Here is a 21,446-nt window from a genome sequence, read left to right as displayed (position 1 = left end):
TTTCTAATAAAAAAGTATTTAGTAAAAATGAAAAGAATGCTCCTTGAAAATTTTGAAAATGTTGAGATGCCATCGTAATTAAGTTGGAAATAAAATGAATGGCAATGAATTAGAATATATAAATTAATGGCGTTATATATATTCCATAAGCACATGGTTAGGCAATGAATTAGATGGAGTAGGGCTATCACGTACAGCCATGCAGGGCCACCCCGGTCCAGCTGCACCACATTAATCCAACTCATTTATTATTCTCCCTCATCCCTCCCACAAATCACTCTAATATCAATTTCCTCCTACATTTTCCCTTTTTTCTTCTTTTTTTATTTATTTTTAAATATAATTTTTATTTTTGTATACTATCACATTAATTTTATTTTAAAAATAATAAAAATAATTTTACGTAGGTAATTTTGTTGCACCGTTGACGACGGCGGGTCAAAATGGTTGAGGTAGCGGGAGAATCACCATTGACATTTGACGGCGGCACGCACGCGCGCGCGCCCGCGCACGCAAAGCGACGGGCGGCCCTCAGCTCCACGCCGCCCGTGGCCATACGTTACGCCACGTGGTGCACTTCAAGGATTGCCTCCCTGTTACGTACTACGCACAGGACTATAGCGGCATCAGGGAGTAGACGTGTCGAGTCATGAGGCCCGAAATGTCGACGTCTGGTGTTGGTTTCCGGGCAGCGGATTCTCTCGTCATGTTTAGCCTTGCGCTTGTGGAGCGGTGGCGGAGTGAAACAAAGAGCTGGATCGGACGGACGTGGATCGTCCCCGTCAACGTTTGCCGCGATGCAGCCGTTGATTTTGATTTGTGCCTTGGTTTTAATATGTTAGAGGAGAGCTCGCCGTTCCGGTTGCTTCGGTTCGTTGTATCTCGCTTGCGTTGCTGAGTTCAAAAGTCTCTCTCTCTCTCTCTCTCTCTCTTTTGCCCCTTTTTTGCCCCTTTTTCGCTCTCGGCACACCATTTCGGTTTCGGTCGCCGGTGGAGCTCCGCCGCCGTCTCGCGGAAGCGGCATTGAACGGCGGCTGCCGCATCGAACTGGCGGCGCGGCGATGATGATGAGGCGGGTGGCGGCGTCGCTGGTGCCGCCGTGGCTGGAGCCCCTGCTCTCCACCCGTTTCTTCGCGGCTTGCCCTCTCCACCCCGACTCGCCCCGCAGCGAGTGCAACATGTTCTGCCTTGATTGTGGCGGTTCCGCTTCCTCCTTCTGCTTCTATTGCCGCTCCGATCGCCACTCCGGCCACCGCGTCATCCAGGTCGGTCGCTGTATTGTGTTTCCTCCTCCTCCTAGCCCTAGATTTGATTCTTCCCCCTCCCCCTTTGTTCCTTTATTTTTTTTTCTTTCGTTTTGTGCAATGTCGGTGGTGATAAGGGGGTTTTTGGGTTGCCGGCGGCAGATACGGCGGTCGTCGTACCACGACGTGGTGCGGGTAGCAGAGATCCAGAAGGAATTGGACATCAGCGGCGTTCAGACATACGTCATCAACAGCGCGAGGGTGTTGTTCCTCAACGAGCGCCCGCAGCCACGCGGTGGCGGGCGGGGCGGCGGGGCCGGCGGCGGCGGCGCCTCCTCCTCCTCCTCGTCCCCTCACATATGTGAGATCTGTGCCCGCTCCCTCCTCGATCCCTTCCGGTTTTGCTCCCTCGGATGTAAGGTTAGTTCAACTGCCCCTGTTCCTCCTTCCCTTCTCGCATCTCATCGTCATCGATTCGTCCTAGCGACCTAATCGATCCGAATCTATCGACCTCCCGGTCGTCGGGAAAACTAATGTAGTTGGTGGGGATAAAGCGGAACGGAGACGCGACCTTCTTGCTCACCCCCGGCGACGAGGCGGCCGAAGGCGGCGGCGGCGGCGGGGAGTCATCGACAACGGCGGCGGCGGAAGAGAGCAAGGGCGGGAGGAGAGGGAGGTGGGGCGGCGGATCGCGAGAAGGAACAACGCACGACACTCGTGGCCCTGCGCCCCCTCCGCCACCGCCGGCCACCTCGAGGAGGCGAAAGGGCATCCCCCACCGCGCCCCTTTCGCCTCCTAATTAACCCGCTTCCTCTTGTAAAGTACAGAAAGGTAACATTATTATCATTAAAACACACAAAACCAGTCCTTTAATCAACTTTCAATATTCCCAAGCTAAGAATACCATACAACAAGAACAACAACAGAGAGGAGAGAAGAGAAGGGGATGAAGTAGAATTTAAGCTGGGAATAAATTTGATTCCATTATTCTTCACAATGTAATAAGTGCATCATTAAGAATTCATACGTTCTTCATTGCTCAATATGCCTGAATTGATGAGCCATTGTTCTAAATCTCTTCCTCCTGCAAATAATATTGCATAACATCTACAAGGGTAAAACTTACTAGCTTAATCTGTAACTAAAGAGTAGAGGATTCATCTTTGATTGCATTGCTTTGTGCTTACTGTTACATATCTACATTGCTAGGTATTCCATCGTGGATACTCCCTTCAATGATGTTTGTCTTGGATTATATATATCAATTGAATCTATTAGCAGTGTTATTACTACTGGTCTTAGCTTACACCATAACATCTATTTACTACATTGTTCTCATTTAACTGGGATTGTTTCGCTTCAATTGGCAGAGTTCTTGTATAAATTATAACCAGTACTTTTGATGCTGAAACACTACTTATGGCTGTAGTTAGATGACCTAGGTTAACTAGATGGTGTTGTGGACAAATTAAAGGGTAATTATCTAGGTGGAAGATCACTCTCCTACTAGAAAGGAACAGATGCGTTTTGTATCAAGGGGCAGAACTTGTTGGTCCCATCCCATGTATCGAGCATGTACTTCTTCCAATGCTCTTAGGCACTAGTGAATTGTGGCTGATCTCGTAAAACAATTGCTGGAGATGCAAACTCGGTTTGTGTGTTGAGGATGTGGAATTGCATTAGATGGAAGTAGGTCCAGGTAGGCCAAACACAGCACATGGATGATGATTGGGGTTAGGAGTGGAAAGGGATTGGCCTTGTTTATATGCCTGCCCCTAATCATAGGGTTGGGTAACCTCTGCACACTTTATTTGAACTCTTGTTCTGCTTTACACCCTAAAATGAAGGAGAGAAAAAGTGAAACCCGATCTCAACATTAGATCTGTAGGGATACTTAATTTTTGTTGAGGAAAAGAATGGCCTTTGAGTCATGAACTGCCCCTGTGGAAGGAATGATGCGTGCACTTCTTCTCTAGGACCACTTTAGGGCTTCATATCTTTTGTGAGGACCATGATCATTAGGTGGGTGGGTGCTAAAGTACTTTGCAAATGATAATCCATGGCTAGATTAGTCGATTAGGTCTGTGAATGAGTTGCATGATTGGGTGGGTGGGTGGTTGTCACACACCATCTCGCACACCTGTCATTGATTAAGAAAATGGATTCAAATGCCTTCCTCTGATAATTCATAATTAAGATTTTTTTTCCTGTTTTTTGGTAGCATCTTGTAGTTGGAGATCTAAACGAGTGAGGTTTTTTTGTGACATGGATGTGATATGTCTGTCTGATGGTTTATTTCATCAACTAACAATAGCCGGTAATAGTAAGTTTCTATGTGGCTATCTCAGAGGCCCCACTAGGTGGGGCCGACGAATGAGGTGAGCTTCACCTCACTTTATGGCGGTAAGAAATTTAATGTAATGTACTTTCCTTTTCTAGCATGTCAATAGTAGTCATCTTTGTTATTTCATTCAAACTTTTGGGAAATTTTGTTTTGCTCCCTACAAATTTTTTCTTCTTTTTTCATAATTTCAAAATCATTCTCAAAATTTTCAATGCCTTGTAATTTTGCATTTCTTGTCGTGCCAGAGAATAAAAGTCTCATCTTGTTCTGTTAGACACGTGCCAGTTGAAGTTATCATTTCATTTTAGATTTGATGAACATATGAGTGTTGCTATGTTTCCTAAATTTTGTGGTCCTTTATTATTATTATATTATTAGTTGATTGAGAGTCTAATATTATTTAATTGGAGAAAGCATTCTATGAAGAAGAAATTGTTCAGACGAAATTTAGTTATGTCTTGATCATATCAGTGATGAAATCAATAATTAATATATATTAAATCTATCTGTCTTTTTCCTCAAATTCAACGGCTGTTGAAGGATCTTCTTGGAAAACGTATGCAGCATGAAGGCTTCATTCATGAGTAGTTGGAAGGTCCTTTCTCTGGCTCTTCTTTCACTCTATCTCCTCTTCAATAATTTCTCTTCTAATCGACTAAGTTGCTCTGTTGACCTAGCAATTTTTATTTAAATAATTATTTCATCAATGTTCTTTTAGATTATATATGTTCTTTTAGTTTATCAATTAATATGATTTTGAATTGTAAACTAAGTCAATTAATTGTCAGTTGAATTAATTTAACTGATCTGATTTGATTCAATTATCATCAGATGCATGGGAGAAAATGAAATGAGTTATGACAAACACTTCAGATGTGGACATTGGTGGCACAAGACTGACTAGCTGTTGGTTTTGGGTCACTCTTATTGATTGAAGCTTTAACCATACATACCGACCAGCGCTAGCTATAAATTACTATCAACTTTTGCTAACATGTTCATTCTACTCTCATTGAAGGAGGAGGCCACTTTGATGTTGATACTCACCGACTTTTATACGCTCACTTGTCATTCAACTTCTTAGGGGAAGAAGGGAGATCCTAAGTACTCCCATTGAAGGAGGTCACTTTTTGATGGCGATACGTCACCAACTAACTAATTGCAACACTCAATGAGGGTTAGGGCAACCAATGTGAAGGGACAACCCATTGGTCGTCGTCGTAGAATATGTTTTTTGTAGCACATTAGGCTGTTGCAGAAGGAAACAATTCTGACGGCGTAAACATCGATAGACTTTGCGGTTGGAATAATGCAATCATAAAAAGGTGAGGTCTTGTGGGATCGAAAGTCACCACCACTCTATGGTCCTTGGCATGGATACGACAACCCCCTCCCAAGGAAGAATTCGACAATTCACAAATGGGTTTGTTGCACAACCAACGTCGGTGAGATTCTTCTTGGTACAATGGATCTCTAAGAAACTTAACTTAAGGAGAGGTTGATATTTCCCGATATGTCAAGTGTGCAGATGCAATTTTAACTAGTTTGATAGGTTGAAGTATAAGAGGTCTTGAAGGATAGAAGTCCTGGAGATAGAACTTTTAACAAATGAAGTCTCAAAGATGAAACTCTTAATACATAGAAATCTTGGAAGTCCCAAAGGTTTTCACTAAGTGATTTAGATTGAGCAAGATTCGAAGGCAAGGGCTCCATAGAGACTTGCCAAGGAGTTCTCGAAAAAGAAAAGAGGAGCATGATCAATGCAAAGACAATGCCAGAAGATCGGTGTGGTTATCTATTGATTCCAATCTGATTTTTTAATATTAGATATTCAATTTACATCGATTAATTTTAAATATGATCGATCTGATTCTATAAAAATTTTTCATACATCATCAAGTACATCCGAAAGGACTCGCAGTGACACAATCTATATTTTTTGTTGACTAATTGTTTGTTGTAAGAAATTACTCCTGAAATACTCCGGCCATTGAATATCGAATTCGAAATACTGTTCTTCTGCAGAAGAATTCGAAATACTGAGTTTCAATCTGATGGTTTCAGCGGACAAGTAAAATTGCAATGAGTTGGACGAATTTTAGAGAGAGAAATTTTATAATAATAAATTAAAATGAAGTGCCTTTCTTTTTCATATTTTGCCCTCGATTAATTGGTTGGCGCGGTCCATCCGTCGCCGCTCGCCCCGGACCACGTCGCAAACGCCAGAGTTGCGGGCCTCCTTCCTCCGCCGCCTGTACCACCGCTAGATCTCGCCTCTCCGCCGTCGGTGAACTCTCCGCGCTCCTCTCCTCATCCAGGGGGATGAAACCCTAGCTTCAGAGAAACCAGTTTGGGGCAGGTACATGGCGTCCAAAACCAACCCAGTTAAGATTTCCTTTTTCCAATAACAACTGTGTATTGAAAATTCCGTAACTATGATGATGAACAATTTGTCTCCTTGATGATGAAATTTTACCGATTCAATTGGAACTTCTCTTCCACCTCTTCCAATGTCGCCTATTAAGATGAAAACTCGTTCCCAGTCTGTGTGGATAATGTCTAGCATACAAATATCAAGTCACCTATAAGGTACTGCTCGTGATTCATGCCTAAAGAGTACTAGAAAGTTGGCTAAGTGACTTGAGACCATGAAACCTTGAATCTAAACAAAATTTCAATCAGTCTTGTACATTTTCTCACTGGTATAATTGTACGATAAGAAAACTCGATGCAGGTGCAGAGTAGGAATAACTTGGAGCTATTATAGCTAACATAACCAAACTAATTGGGTGAATATAGCAAATAGGTTGATGATATTTACAGCCGGGGCTGATTTTGGCGTACAGAATACAATGAACTTAGGAATATAATAATGATAAGTAGATGATATATAAACATATGATAGAACGTTGGTTGAATTTACAGAGATGAACTACCGGAATGAACAGCATTCAAAAATCTTACATTTCTCTCTTCTGCAATATTTTTTCATCCTAGTCTGTTTAGCGATGTTAGTTTTTCTGGTGAAGCCAACCTTGAATTGCATGTCGAAGAGCATGGTTAGGGATTAATTCAAGGTGGGGAAGCTTAAGATTGGTCATGGGCGATGTGTCACGGCCACTGTCAAGCCATTCCTGAATTGCTTCAGCTTCGTATGTGAAACCATCTGCTGCAATCTGTGGATCCTTCATAACCTCCTGAATTCCATTTGTAAGCAGGGAATTAAAATCAAAATGGGTAATTTTAACTGCCCTGAACATAAGGCTCATGCACAAGTTGCTAACTAATTTACCTTTAATATTGGACAGATGAAGTAGGATGGAATGAGAGGGGTGTCCTCTGCAGCTAATCTAAATGATGAAGATAAACTTGAAATTGAGATGGACTTTATCAAAGGCTGGAGCACTTTCCATGCCTCTGTTGCATCCGGTCTGATCCTGTTCATGCCACAACATTTCAATCCTAGTTTCGCCAACCTCTCAGCCTGAACATAAGGCCAATCGCCTGCTGAAGCATCAAGTATCTCATGTAGACGCCTTCTATCCAATGCTTCTTTTACCGCTTTGTTTATTCCAAATGGAAGTCTTCCTGTCAGAAGTTGCAGTATGATAATTCCAAAGGAGTACATATCAGATTTTGTTGTTATGGACCCTGATAAGAGCAATTCAGGATCGACATATGCAAATGTTCCCTTTGGTTGGCGTGTGCAATGATAGAGGGCAGTGCTTTCAATGGATTGGACTAGCAGGCGAGAAATGCCAAAGTCTCCTAGCTTGCTTACAAGGTTTTCGTCTAGAAGAATGTTTGCAGGCTTAAGGTCACCATGAACCACACTGAGAGGTTTACACGAATGGAGGAAGATAAGAGCTGAGCATATCTCAGCAGCAATGTGAGTGCGGGCCTGCCAGGTAAGTGGAGGAGTATTTTGCTTACACTTAAGGTGGTCTTCCAAGCTCCCATTGGGAAGAAACTCATAGACAAGAGTCCAAGCTTCTGGACATACTCCTATGAGTGTCACAATGTTTGGATGTCTCACTTTACTCAAAATGTTCATCTACATAAACGGAAGAATAATTTAGGAATCCATTTCATATTGACCAAATCTTTAAATACCGTAGGGAGAATGCATGCCACAATTTACCTCTCGTTGAAATTCTGTTTTTCCTTGCATACCTTGTGGATTCAATCTCTTTATGGCTACTGTAATATGGCGTAAAAAACCTTTGTATACACATCCATATCCACCTTCACCGATCTTTAATTCTTCCTTGAAGTTTTCAGTGGCTTGCTCTAATTCTAAAAGGGAAAAATCTGTGAAGTCATCTGCTGCATTACTGCTGGATGTTGCTTCCTCTTTTATTCGATTTAGCTTTTCATTTTCTCTCATTGCATTATCATGCTCATACTGCAAAACATCATGCTTTTGTCGGATTGATTCAAGGTGATTATATGCCTCAGACAGTTTCTTTTTAATATTCTTGAGAGTTTGGTCTGAATCAGAGTTCTGGAGTTCCAATGCTGACATCTTCTGATGCTCTTTTCTGAGTTTTTCATAGTCCTCATCTCGCTGTTTCTTTAGTGCCAATAGTTCTGCTTTGTCTTTTGCTATGGTTTCTTCAATATCTTTCCTTTGTTTGAACTCTTTAGTGTAGAAATATTCAACTACTTTGATCTGCAGAATTTTTTTTCTTAGATAACTTTTTTCTTCCTTTTGGATAGATTTTTTTTTTTCTTGATCTAGATATATACAGTCTCTGGTCAGACAGTGTGCTTTCTAAAACTTGTATGTCCAGTTTGGTGATTGCATTTATTTTTTAGATAGAAAAGTGATAAGTACCTTCTTTATAGCCTCGTTTAGATATTTTTCAGCCATCTGGCGTTTGTGAAACTCTTCATAAGCTTCACGTCTTGAGTTTTCCAATTCATTGAGAGCAGTTTCCAGCCGTTTGTACAAGGCATCATCAACACTGAGATTTTCCTGCTATGAATCAGAATCGGGGTGAACTTTTATCGTTAGAATTATGCAAATGAATTTAACTAGCAGAAATGTCTTAGACTTTGGATGAAGGTTTATTTGAACCGGCTATCCATAAGATCAGGCATTTAATGGAACAACACCTACTGACTTTTAAGTATTAAATTCTGGTTGTGTTCTTAAACAATCTCTAGAATTCCAATATACGTGCTGACTCAAAGCATTTTGCAGGCCCTTAAATTTTAAGTGAAACAAGTACTCTTGCACGACCTCCTTAAAGCAGATGAATCAGGGGCTCCCCAAGATCAATAAGGTGACACAAAAACAAACACTTCCTAATGATCAAGTTCCTCATCAGAAAAAATTAGTATCGATACCATCAAACTATACCTGGTCATATTGTGGAGATTGCAGTTGATTATACTTTTCAGGCTTAGGCTTGGCTTGTAAAATTAGTGATAAATCGTCACTATCTTCGTCCTTCTGCATTATTGAGAAAGAAGCCGTTTTGCTCTCCTCTTCATCGAGAACAGACAGGTCTGAAGCCCTTGAAACCGCATCCCAAGGATCAAAAACACTACTTCCTCTACTCTCTGATGTCGATGATCTTGCTAGTTTACTGCTTTTGCTTTCACATGTTGATGCCGATGATCTTTCTAGCTCTTTACTTTCTATTTTCTCCGCAGTTGATATTCTTGCTAGTTCTTGATGAGGGACAGGGTTATCAGAGAACGATCTTTGAGTAACTCTGTCTTGTTTTGCTGGTGCAATACTTTGAGCAGTAGGCGAAGATATTGATCTATGGATTTCATGTTGGCTGGAGTTGGATGTGGGGCTTGCCGTGGATGACTGAGCTGCAAAGGATCCATCAACAGAAGCTTCCCTGAAGAAGTATAGATTATACAAATCCATAACATGGAAATTAAATATCTTCAAAAATGTCAGATGAGATGCAATGAATTTTGTTGTCGAACATTTTCCTTAATTTTCATCCCATAAAAATCAACACCTTGCCATTTGTTATGGTGAGAATCACAAGACTTGAAGCTAGTCTATCAAATTTTATTCACAAGGACTACATTGTGAGCTCTTAACTATATGAATACAAGTAGGGAAAACATTTTATGATCATTGACTCGCCGTTGGTTTTGGTTCCAGCCATTGCAACTTGGCCGACATGTGAACTGAGGTTCAGTCCTTGACTGTTGGTCTTGAGGTGGATTGAGGTTTGGCTTGAGTTTGGCCAAAACTTGGACAATGTACTAAGATTGGCGTGAGGTGTCTTTAGTCTTTGGGGGCTTCGTTAGGAAGAATTTATTTTGTTACTCAGTTTGAAAGGGCAATGGCTCCTTTCTTTTTGCTCTCCTAGTTCACTAGTGACTCAAAAATAAAAATAAAAATAAAGTAGAAGCATTGTGTGGTACAGGACACTTGACTTAAAAGTGTGTTGGCGAGTCTCAAAGTGCCATGTTGTGGTACAAGGTAGGAGTTGATGAGTGTCAAGTATGGATGCAAAGGAGACGGTTTGAAAAATATTTAATTCAAATTCAAAATTATTGAATTCGAGTTGAATTGAACTTGAATATATTTGATAATTTTTTAAGTTAAATTTGATTTTTGAATTTTTATTTAATTTAATTTTATATTTATTATTATATGATATAGTAAATTATTTGAAAATATAATTTATTAATTAGGTTAATGGGTTATATTTTAAGACATAAATCATTAATTAGGTGGAGGTCATTGTGTGAGGTCGTTAGAGTGACAGATTCTACCTTTTACTAAAGAGATATAATTCATTAACCTTTTTCACTAACTATAATTTATTTGCTAATCCTAGGAGAGTTGATTATTTTTTTGATGACGGTTAATTAAAATTCTACCGAGGTCCTCAATCGGAAGGAAGGGAGGTTGAAGGCGATGATAGAAACAGATCGACTGAAGGTAGAGTCAAGTGGCAGTATTGCGGGATCTATCGTGTGAGACCAGTGAGATAATGGATTCAATCTTTTACTGGAATATGACAATGGGTGGCGTCAGGGTCGTACGATTGTATTTTTTATGGAATCTTATTTTTGATGGTTGAGATTTAAAGACCACACGCAAACTTCACACTTTGCCTCTGTGCTTTTACTTGCAAGCCTCCGCTTCGCATTGTGATCCCCAGCACCACACCTCTCTCCTTTCACTACTCAATCCTCAATTCACTGTTGAATAATTGATTATCAAAACGAAAATCTAAGATTGACATATATAAGTCTCTCCTCTCTTCTTGAATCACTATTTAAAAAAAAAAAAAAAATCAGAATCCGAGCCATTGATGATTTTATACCATGAAATCTCAATGCTGGCGAAATAATCTCTCTTCAGTTAACTAGAGGCTAGACAGAGAGATCATTGGTCTTTTACTATGGGTTGGGAGACCCAAGTAAATTTAATTTATTTTAAAATGATTTGTAAAATTAAAATTAATTAAGGGTTAATTAAATTTTATTTTAGATTTTTAAATATATTTAAATTGATTATATGACAACGGTAGAGCAATTTTGTTAAACATGTGTGTTCTTTGAAAACTTAAGTTACGTTGCTTTCAAGAAGGAAAAAAAAAGAAAAGAAAAGAAAAAGCCTTTTGACGACAAAAATAAAGACTTACCTGGTGCATATTAGATGCCCTTTGCAAACGAACCAAATCTTGCATGAAGTATGAGCATGACGTTGCACTGCAAGAGCCGTCTTCGACCGCGGAGCCTTCATTTTCCTGTGATTAATTCTAAAAAGCCTTCAGATCTGACCCTAAGGCTTCTATAATTTAATTATCATCCATATTCTGCTTGAAAAGGGTTAAGAATTATAATAAACTATGTCGTTAAGCATGGAATTATGTTCAAACTTATTTAAATTCCATTTTGCCTACGTTGAACAAGTTGTTTGAATCTCAAACTTGTTCACAGCTGGTTGGTTGATTGACTTATATCGTTAACTACTTTCCTCAAGCCCAGTTATGTATTGAAAGAAGGAAAGATTAAAATAAGGTTTTGCAATGTTCATAGTTATGGTAATTATAATGACATTTTAGGTGTATAATTCTAATCAAACAGTGTTAATATTGCTCAAATCTAAACTAATAGCAATTTCACAGCTTCATACCAAAAAGATAGAAATTAGTTATGTAGATAAGCTAAACACACCTTTTGTAGTTTTTCTCAGCAGCTGCTCCCATTACAAGTTTGGTGATTCCATGGGAAGCAATGAGCTCCATTAGTCCTTTAGCAACATCTTCCTTCTCGATCACGAGTTTCTCAGCTTTCTGTTCCATGAAATTTAGGAAAATAAGGTATAAGCTCGGGCTAGATTTCTTGAACAAAGTTTAATCTTCATCCAAAGAAGTAGAAACTGTTCAGGATCTAAAAATCTCACCTTTACTCGTGAATTACACAAGTTGACGTATTCATCTAAGCTTTGCCGTATGTTTTCTCTTTCGATGCGTCTATAAGCTGCGACCTCTTGCTCCTCCATCTGGCTCGCAGGAATCCAACCCATTGCTGCAACTCAAATTCATCAGATCGTTCCACGGTGATACGAAAGGTCCGATCCAAAAACCGCAAACAAAACCTCATTTTGGGGGTAATTTTGAAGAAGGCAAAAGCGGCAAATGACCGAACACTAAGCGCGTATGTTCACACACCTGTAGGAATCCTCTGCGATGGGCGATGGATGTGCAGGACAACGATCGTGCTGTTCTCGGAGGTGTTTTGAAGCAGCCACGCCACGATGGATTTCCCCTCCTTCGCCTCCTTCGCCACCGCCACGTACACCTTCTCCTCCTCTTCCATAGCCGTCGTCTCCTCCACGATCTCGCCCAAGCCACCGCGCGCAGCCGCCGCTCGGGCCTGCATCGATCAGGCTCTTACGAGGTACGACATGGAAGCGCTTCGCGCCTCCCCTCTACGCCTCCATCCCTCGCCGCAGTCAAACGATTAGGTCAATTTGGGCATCCGATCGAACCACGGGATCAACTGGCTTTTGGGGGGCAAAAAGAGCGCCCGTTTGTCCGTACCTGGAATCTGGATCCACAACGCAGCGAAGTGGGAACTTGGCTGCGCCTCCGCTGCTGATGCGGCTTTGGATTTATGCTTTTGGCGTGGATCGAGATGTGGAAGCAGCGAAGAAATTGCAGGCGAGCTTCTAGAACGGGACTCGTCAAACTCTGAATCGAAGCAGGTGATGCCATGTCTCCCGCGCAGGATATTTCCTCAAAAGTTTAATATCTTTTAATATATATATATATTTAATTAAGTTTGGTGATGAAAACTTAATTTCTGTTGATTTAAAATAAAAAAAATATTTTATGTTAAAAAAATTAATTATTGTACTAGATTATTTAATTAATTATTTTTAAATGTTATAATAAATAAATTGGACGAAGACAGCTTTTATATGATTTTTTTTTTTGACAAAGAAAATTAAACTAAATACAGGTAAATCTATAATTGCTCAAATTGATTAGAATATATATATAAACAATTATCAAATTGACATTGGTTAAATATATTTTGAATTAGTAGTTTATATTTTTATTAAAAGTACTGCTAATGTTTTATTATGAAAATGTTAATCAAAATTTATTATAAATTATTTTTTCATAATATTTCTGAGTATGTTAGTAATATTTAATTATTTTATTACCAAACATGCAGATAGACTTTCGTTATTAAATTTCTAAACAAATATTAGTATCGATAAATGTTAAATAATAGCCTTACTAATAGTCTACAGATCAATTAAATCATTAAAGGACTTATTCTCATCCTTAATTACTATTAAATAAGGATGAATTAAATATGGTTAACTTTATTATATATATTTAGAACGATTTAAAAAATATCATTTGAGACCTAATTATATATATATATGGATGATCCGATAGACTGACCGACCATGTAAATATGAGAAACAGATAAATTCTTGAGAAAAAGTTATTAGAAATCTTAAACACTCACGTGAAAAAGTTTTGCAAATGATTAAAAAATATTCTAATAATATTTATGGTTCGGCATTTAAAATATAATATTTAGATTAAATAAACTTAAAATTAAAATTAAAATTAAAAAAAATTTATATTAGATGTTCACGGAGTATGCACTATAAAATATATATTTAGTTGTAATTGCTGTAGTAAACACTTTGATTGCATGTGATACTGATAATTTTAAATTATATAAATTAATTTCTGGCAAAAAACAATATCATTCTTTTCTTTCTTAGAAAAGCTTGAAAAATCCTATTTTCCAAAGTTTTGCAAATGATTAAAAAATATTCTAATAATATTTATGGTTCGGCATTTAAAATATAATATTTAGATTAAATAAACTTAAAATTAAAATTAAAATTAAAAAAAATTTATATTAGATGTTCACGGAGTCTATAAAATATATATTTAGTTGTAATTGTTGTAGTGAACACTTTGATTGCATGTGATACTGATAATTTTAAATTATATAAATTAATTTCTGGCAAAAAACAATATCATTCTTTTCTTTCTTAGAAAAGCTTGAAAAATCCTATTTTCCTTAGTATTTAATTAATTAATTAATTGATATAACTTTGATATCTTATTTAAATATGGCGTAATGTTGTAAGTGATAATTTGATATTGGCACGATACTATGTCTTGTTAAATGGAATATTGAAAAAATAATTGAAAATAAAAATATTTTATGTTTTTAGATGTGTAATCTTTTCAATATATACGCCAATACTATGAAATTATGACAAGAAGTCAACTTTACTACATGACATCATAAAATCAATGAAGTCAACTTTAAAATAAATAAGCTTCAATACTAATAAACTTAGTTTTTTTTAAAATAAAATTCTTGATTATTTATAAATAAATTTATTTGTTAATTCTACTAAAATTTAACTATAATTTGTTTTTAAAATTTTTTTATTCAAATACATAAGATTTATAACTTTTTATAATCTGAAATTATCTATATTATATCAAAATAGAAAAATAATATAAACTTCAAAAATTAGATAAATATTTAATAAAATTATAAAGACAAACAACGTTGTTAATTGAGTTTGACAAAAAAACTCAAGCTCAATAAATAAATAAACTTGAACACAATTAAACTTAACTTGACTCATTTACACCACTACTTTAATCAAAGAGATTCAACTTGCCTTAAGAATCCATCCCTTCCCTCTAAAATAGATCTGTCAAAAGCTTAGGATATTAGTGAATATAAACAGTGTCTTCTCCTATATCCAATCAGAAATAGCTGGATGCCTATAGATAATAGACATCATGATAAGAAGCTTGCTAATTGTAAATTACACCTTTGTTTCAATAAGACAACACAACTTCTTGTAGAATTAAGCTGATTTCAGCGTCGAACTAATCTATCCATTTGAGGGGATGAACTAGCTTTGTCAACTCACATCCATGCATAACTATGATTCATGTTGGTGGAACAAAATCTTAAAGTCTTGCTCAAGTCACATGCATGAATATATCAAATTTCTGTTTTTTGTAATTCAAGGCCACACTATGATATTTAACAGAGTTGTTCATGTGCAAATTAGTGCCCGCCAATACTTACATAATGATCACAGCATCCTAGTTTATCATGGAAAGTATGTATGATAAAGAACAAGTTGTGAGGCAGAATTACTAACCAGAAACATGGCTCAAACAAATTCTGCTAGTTGAAACGCAAGATAGACTGCATTTCTGGCATAATGATCCTTCTCCTCTCTCTTCTCTGTGAAACAGCTCCACCAGTTGGTGTGAATATGAAGGCTTGCCATGGCCAGCAAACATATCTCACCCTTCTCCTGCCTACACTCTTCTCTCTTCTGGCGCTGCGCTCGGATTCTTCTTCTAGCTGCATTGTCAGCTCCTCAATTCGCTCTCGAAACCCAGCTGACCTTTTGTCTGCCAGCTGCAAGGTTGCTTCTGCGGCAGCTTGAGCAGCCATCGCCGTCTTAGCAAGCTTCTCTTTCAAGTGCAGCTTGTTATTTGCAGCATCCAGGGCTAACTTTGTTCTCTTCAGCTCCTCTTTCAGTAAAATCACCTACATAATAGTAAAGACTCATTTCTTTTGCAAGGCTGTGTGTGGATGCAATTCACATGACAACAATGACGTGAATGACCAAGCAAAACAAGTCATCCATATGATTACCTCCTTCTCAAGATCTAAAATCACAGCTTTTCCAGCTTCAACTTCCAATTCACATGCCTCCCTCCATCTTGCAGCCTCTTCTCCTGCCTCCTTTATCTCTGCTGTGAGCTCTTCTACCTTTGAGGTTTAAAAAGAGAATATGTCAGGTTAGTAAGACAGTAACTTGCTTTGTAGTAGAACTGTACAAGTACAACATTACATTTTTTCTTATCATGTTTTCCTTTTCTTCCAGATCTTTAATGTGGTGTTCTTCCTCTACAATCTTCTGAGCCTGTTTGTTTACAAGTGACAGCAAATGCTCATTCTCTGACCTGGTGAAAGGTACATAAACAGCATACTCACTACTACAAATTGGGATCAGAAAACTGCTTAAATACGAGTAATTTTAAAGATAAACTTAATATCTAATCTGTTTTTTAAAGATGGAACGAACACTTCAATACGAGTAATTTTAGATTCAATGCTGAACAATTTCAATTTGAGTAATTTTAGCATTACAAAAGAAAACATCGCATGAAGTACCTGGACTCTTCCAAGGCTTGCCTCAACTCAGTTACCTCATGGCGCAATCTTTTCATTATACTGTCAACGGTTGAAGCCTGATCATACAAACATTCAAAAGCAAGTTAAAACCTCAGTAAAACGTACAGTTATTCAATGCCATAATTTTAGTTCTAGTTTGTAAATAGTTTGCTTTCTTTCTTGTCCTTGTCAAACATAGGAACATTCTTGCCAATGCTTGCTTGCACAAAATCAAGCATAACGGGAACTAAAGGCAATTTCATTACCAGACTGACAACCTCCTCATCGCATTCGCTGCTATCGGAGTTAGCACTAGCGCTGCTCGACTGATCAGAATGTGACTCGTTGGCAATGACCCCCATTACAAAACCAAAACCAACCTTCTGCAGCCCCCTCCCAGCTATCTGCATAATTGCACCCATTTTTTGCTCTCCACTATCTTTCTGCTTGTTAAGGGTCTTCTCAAGCGCCTCCTTCTCCGCAAAAGCCACTCTTAGCAAGCTACTAACGTCCCTGTTTTCCTCAGTTAAGCTCACAATTCGGTTCTCCAGTTCCTTCTTCTCCTTCCTCCTCATGTCATCATATTCCACAAACCTCGATCCTACAGCAGCTCCCAGCTTACAAATTGATTTAGACTCCATCAAGTGAAGCTCCAGTGCATCGACGAGATTGGATTTCCCCTCAATTTCCCCCAAAGTTTCAGCACAAATCCTTCCACCAATCTTACTGAAGCAGTCTCTAGCATACCTGATTGAATCAAGGATCTCACACATCACCGCATCTTGTCTATTCCTTACCCTAATCATCTCATTGAAATTTCCCTTGAAAATCTCGATTTCATGAGAAAGTTGCAAATTTTCTAACCAAATCGACTCCTCTTCTTCTCGGGTCGACACATCAGCCTCGATGAGCTTTATCCGGAGCGAGTCCCGCTCCTCCGACGCTTCCTCGAGAGCGCGGTAGAGGCGAAGGTTTTGCCCTTGCAGATCGGACTTGGACTCCTGCGCTGCTTCGAATCTGGAGTCGAGGTCGCGGTAGGAGTTCCGAAGCGACTCGAGCTCGGCAAGTAGAACGGTGTGACTCGTAGGCTGTCCATGCTGAAGCAGATTAGGGTTCTCATCCGGGCCTAGCTCTTCCATGGCGCCAAGAATACACCCGGAGGAAGAAGTGAGGCGGTGAAGGACGCCATTGTTAGAGAAGGGGAAGGGCAGCCCATCTACCAGTCAAATAACAGAATGAAAATTTCAGTTTGACCACTAAAACTTCATTTCATTTCACTTCACTACCTGCAGTTTATCTATTTTCAAAAACACCCTTCAAAATTCTAAAATCATCAAAATAACACTAGTTTTCAAGACTGTATCATTTCATCCTTAATTTTTAACATTAAACCCTAAATTCTAAAACCCTAAACCCTATACCCTAAAATCCTATACCCTAAACCCTAAACCCTATACCCTAAACCCTATACCCTAAACCTAAATCCTAAACCCTAAAACCCTAAATCCTAATCCCTAAACCCTAAACCCTAAAATCCTAAACCCTAAACCCTAAACCCTAATCCTAAACCCTAAATCCTAAACCCTAAACCCTAAAACCCTAAACCCTAAACCCTAAACCTTAAAACCCTAAACCCTAAACCCTAAACTCTAAACCCTAAACCTTAAAACCCTAAATCCTAAACCCTAAACCCTAAACCCTATACCCTATACCCTAAACCTAAATCCTAAACCCTAAAACCCTAAACCCTAATCCCTAAAATCCTAAACCCTAAAATCCTAAACCCTAAACCCTAAACCCTAAAACCCTAAACCCTAAACCCTAAACCCTAAACCCTAAAACCCTAAACCCTAAACCCTAAACCCTAAACCCTAAACCCTAAATCCTAAACCCTAAACCCTAAACCCTAAACCCTAAAACCCTAAACCCTAAACCCTAAACCCTAAACCCTAAACCCTAAACCCTAAACCCTAAACCCTAAAACCCTAAACCCTAAACCCTAAACCCTAAAACCCTAAACCCTAAACCCTAAATCCTAAACCCTAAACCCTAAATCCTAAACCCTAAAACCCTAAAACCCTAAACCCTAAACCCTAAACCCTAAAATCCTAAACCCTAAACCCTAAACCCTAAACCCTAAACCCTAAAACCTAAAAGCCTAAACCCTAAACCCTAAATCCTAAACCCTAAACCCTAAACCCTAAACCCTAAAACCCTAAACCCTAAACCCTAAACCCTAAACCCTAAACCCTAAACCCTAAAACCCTAAACCCTAAAACCCTAAACCCTAAACCCTAAACCCCTAAACCCTAAAACCCTAAATCCTATACCCTAAAACCCTAAACCCTAAAACCTAAACCCTAAACCCTAAACCCTAAACCCAACCCTAAACCCACCCTAAAAACCCAAACCCTAAACCCTAAAACCCTAAACCCTAAAACCCTAAAACCTAAACCCTAAACCCTAAACCCTAAACCCTAAACCCTAAACCCTAAACCCTAAACTCTAAACCCTAAAACCCTAAACCCTAAACCATAAACCCTAAACCCTAAACCCTAAATCCCTAAACCCTAAACCCTAAACCCTAAACCCTAAACCCTAAAACCCTAAACCCTAAACCCTAAACCCTAAACTCTAAACCCTAAATCCTAAACCCTAAAACCCTAAACCCTAAACCCTAAACTCTAAACCCTAAACCTTAAAACCCTAAAATCCTAAAACCCTAAACCCTAAACCCTAAAACCCTAAACCCTAAACCCTAAACCCTAAACCCTAAACCCTAAAACCCTAAAACCCTAAAACCTAAAACCCTAAAACCCTAAACCCTAAACCCCTAAACCTCTAAACCCTAAAACCCTAAAATCCCTAAAAACCCTAAACCTTAAATCCTAAACCCTAAACCCTAAACCCTAAACCCTAAAACCCTAAACCCTAAAATCCTAAACCCTAAACCCTAAAACCCTAAACCCTAAAACCTAAACTCTAAACCCTAAACCCTAAACCCTAAAACCCTAAAACCTAAAACCCTAAACCCTAAACCCTAAAATCCTAAACCCTAAACCTAAACCCTAAACTCTAAAACCCTAAAACCCTAAACCCTAAACCCTAAACCCTAAACCCTAAACCCTAAATCCTAAAACCCTAAATCCTAAACCCTAAAACCCTAAACCCTAAAACCTAAACCCTAAAACCCTAAAACCTAAACCCTAAATCCTAAACCCTAAAACCCTAAACCCTAAAACCTAAAACCCTAAACCCTAAACCCTAAACCCTAATACCTAAACCCTAAACCCTAAACCCTAAAATCCTAAACCCTAAAACCCTAAACCCTAAAACCCTAAACCCTAAAATCCTAAAACCCTAAACCCTAAACCCTAAACCCTAAAACCCTAAACTAAACCCTAAACCCTAAACCCTAAACCCTAAACCCTAAACCCTAAACCCTAAACCCTAAACCCTAAACCCTAAACCATAAACCCTAAACCCTAAAACCCTAAACCCTAAACCCTAAATCCTAAACCCTAAACCCTAAAATCCTAAACCCTAAACCCTAAACCCTAAACCCTAAACCCTAAAGCCTAAAACCCTAAACCCTAAAACCCTAGATCCTAAAACCCTAAACCCTAAAGACTAAAACCTAAACCCTAAACCCTAAAACCCTAAACCCTAAACCTTAAATCTTAAACCCTAAAACCTAAATCCTAAACCAACCCTAAGCCCTAAAATCATAAACCCTAAACACTAAACCCTAAAATCCTAAACCCTAAACTCTAATCCCTAAAACCCTAAACGCTAACTCTAAACCCTAAATCCTAAAACCCTAAACCCTAAAACCCTAAAACCCTAAAACCATAAATCATAAACCCTAAATTCCTAAACCCTAAACCCTAAACCCTAAACCCTAAAACCCTAAACCCTAAACCCTAAACCCTAAACCCCCTAAACCCTAAACCCTAAATCCTAAAACCCTTAAAGAAACCCTAAACCTTAAAACCCTAAACCCTAAAACCCTAAACCGTAAACCCTAAATCCTAAACCCTAAACCCTAAAACTTTAAACCCTTAACCCTAAACCCTAAAACCCTAAACCCTAAAACACTAAAACCCTAAACCCTAAACCCTAAATCTTAAAACCTAAATCCTAAACCCTAAACTCTAAAATCCTAAACCGTAAACCCTAAAACCCTAAAACCCTAAACCCTAAAATCCTAAACCCTAAACTCTAAACCCTAAAACCCTAAACCCTAAACTCTAAATCCTAAAACCTAAAACCTAAACCCTAAACCCTAAACCCTAAACCCTAAAACCCTAAACTCTAAACCATAAACCCTAAACCCTAAACCTTAAATCTTAAACCCTAAAACCTAAATCCTAAACCCTAAATCCTAAACCCTAAAATCCTAAACCCTAAACCCTAAACCCTAAACCCTAAACCCTAAAACCCTAAACCCTAAACCCTAAACCCTAAAACCCTAAACCCCTAAACCCTAAATCCTAAAACCCTAAAACCCTAAAACCCTAAACCTAAATCCCTAAACCCTAAAAAAACCCCCTAAACCCTAAACCCTAAACCCTAAACCCTAAACCCTAAACCCTAAACTAAACTCTAAACTCTAAACTCTAAACCCTAAAACCTTAAAACCCTAAAATCCTAAATCCTAAAACCCAAAAACCCGAAACTGGAGGAAAACAGAAGGCTTTGGCACTCAACTGGATCGGAGGGCGACTCAACTGGAGCTTAATTTTAATTTTTGTGTATAAAAAGTAAAGTTTTGGCTTTGATAATTCTTTGTAAAAATCATGTAATAAGGCATACTAAAGGTAAAGTTTGGTCCCCCTTTTAGTATGCATTTTCCTTCTATTAATAAGATGGTGGTTTAAATAAAAAAAAACTCTAAACCCTAAAACCTTAAAACCCTAAAATCCTAAACCCTAAAACCCAAAAACCCGAAACCTTAAAACCTAAACCTAAACCCTAAACTAAATCAAAAAAACCTAAAACCCTAAACCCTAAAACCCTAAACCCTAAAACCTAAAATCCTAAAACCCTAAACCCTAAAATCCTAAACCCTAAACCCTAAAACCTAAACCTAAACCCTAAACTCTAAACCCTAAACCCTAAAAAACCCTAAACCATAAAACCCTAAACCCTAAAACCCTAAACCCTA

General features: G+C 38.4%; 3 protein-coding genes and 1 long non-coding RNA gene across 4 annotated transcripts; 2 read left to right on the top strand and 2 right to left on the bottom strand.

Annotated features, from left to right (window-relative positions):
* The first annotated feature begins 943 nt into the window (after positions 1-943).
* On the top strand, positions 944-2,319 carry LOC141823229 (protein RGF1 INDUCIBLE TRANSCRIPTION FACTOR 1-like). Its single transcript, XM_074710494.1, has 3 exons — positions 944-1,265; positions 1,407-1,664; positions 1,784-2,319. The coding sequence occupies exons 1-3, from the start codon at positions 1,062-1,064 to the stop codon at positions 2,042-2,044; spliced, it is 723 nt and encodes a 240-aa protein (XP_074566595.1). The 5' UTR covers positions 944-1,061; the 3' UTR covers positions 2,045-2,319.
* A 3,477-nt stretch (positions 2,320-5,796) lies between these two features.
* Positions 5,797-9,667, top strand: LOC141825028 (uncharacterized). The gene is made up of 3 exons (XR_012601480.1): positions 5,797-5,948; positions 8,796-8,877; positions 8,996-9,667. It is a non-coding gene; the product is annotated as an uncharacterized LOC141825028 (long non-coding RNA).
* Positions 6,224-12,510, bottom strand: LOC141825027 (U-box domain-containing protein 33-like). Its single transcript, XM_074712393.1, has 9 exons — positions 12,253-12,510; positions 11,985-12,109; positions 11,756-11,874; positions 11,221-11,325; positions 8,955-9,447; positions 8,427-8,567; positions 7,731-8,261; positions 6,882-7,643; positions 6,224-6,786 (listed from the first exon to the last, which is right to left on the bottom strand). The coding sequence occupies exons 1-9, from the start codon at positions 12,461-12,463 to the stop codon at positions 6,601-6,603; spliced, it is 2,673 nt and encodes an 890-aa protein (XP_074568494.1). The 5' UTR covers positions 12,464-12,510; the 3' UTR covers positions 6,224-6,600.
* Positions 12,511-14,944: 2,434 nt separating this feature from the next.
* On the bottom strand, positions 14,945-17,449 carry LOC141824859 (uncharacterized protein At3g49055). The gene is made up of 5 exons (XM_074712190.1): positions 16,546-17,449; positions 16,280-16,356; positions 15,957-16,068; positions 15,758-15,874; positions 14,945-15,649 (listed from the first exon to the last, which is right to left on the bottom strand). The coding sequence occupies exons 1-5, from the start codon at positions 17,416-17,418 to the stop codon at positions 15,278-15,280; spliced, it is 1,551 nt and encodes a 516-aa protein (XP_074568291.1). The 5' UTR covers positions 17,419-17,449; the 3' UTR covers positions 14,945-15,277.
* Between the last annotated feature and the right edge of the window lie 3,997 nt (positions 17,450-21,446).

Source organism: Curcuma longa, chromosome 3 (genome assembly GCF_044706935.1).
Source record: "Curcuma longa cultivar G26 ecotype Majalengka, Jawa Barat chromosome 3, ITB_CL_G26_1.1, whole genome shotgun sequence".
NCBI classification, from domain to species: Eukaryota; Viridiplantae; Streptophyta; class Magnoliopsida; order Zingiberales; family Zingiberaceae; genus Curcuma; species Curcuma longa.
Note: the sequence above shows the minus strand (reverse complement) of the source record. Positions and strands in the feature narration are given on the sequence as shown.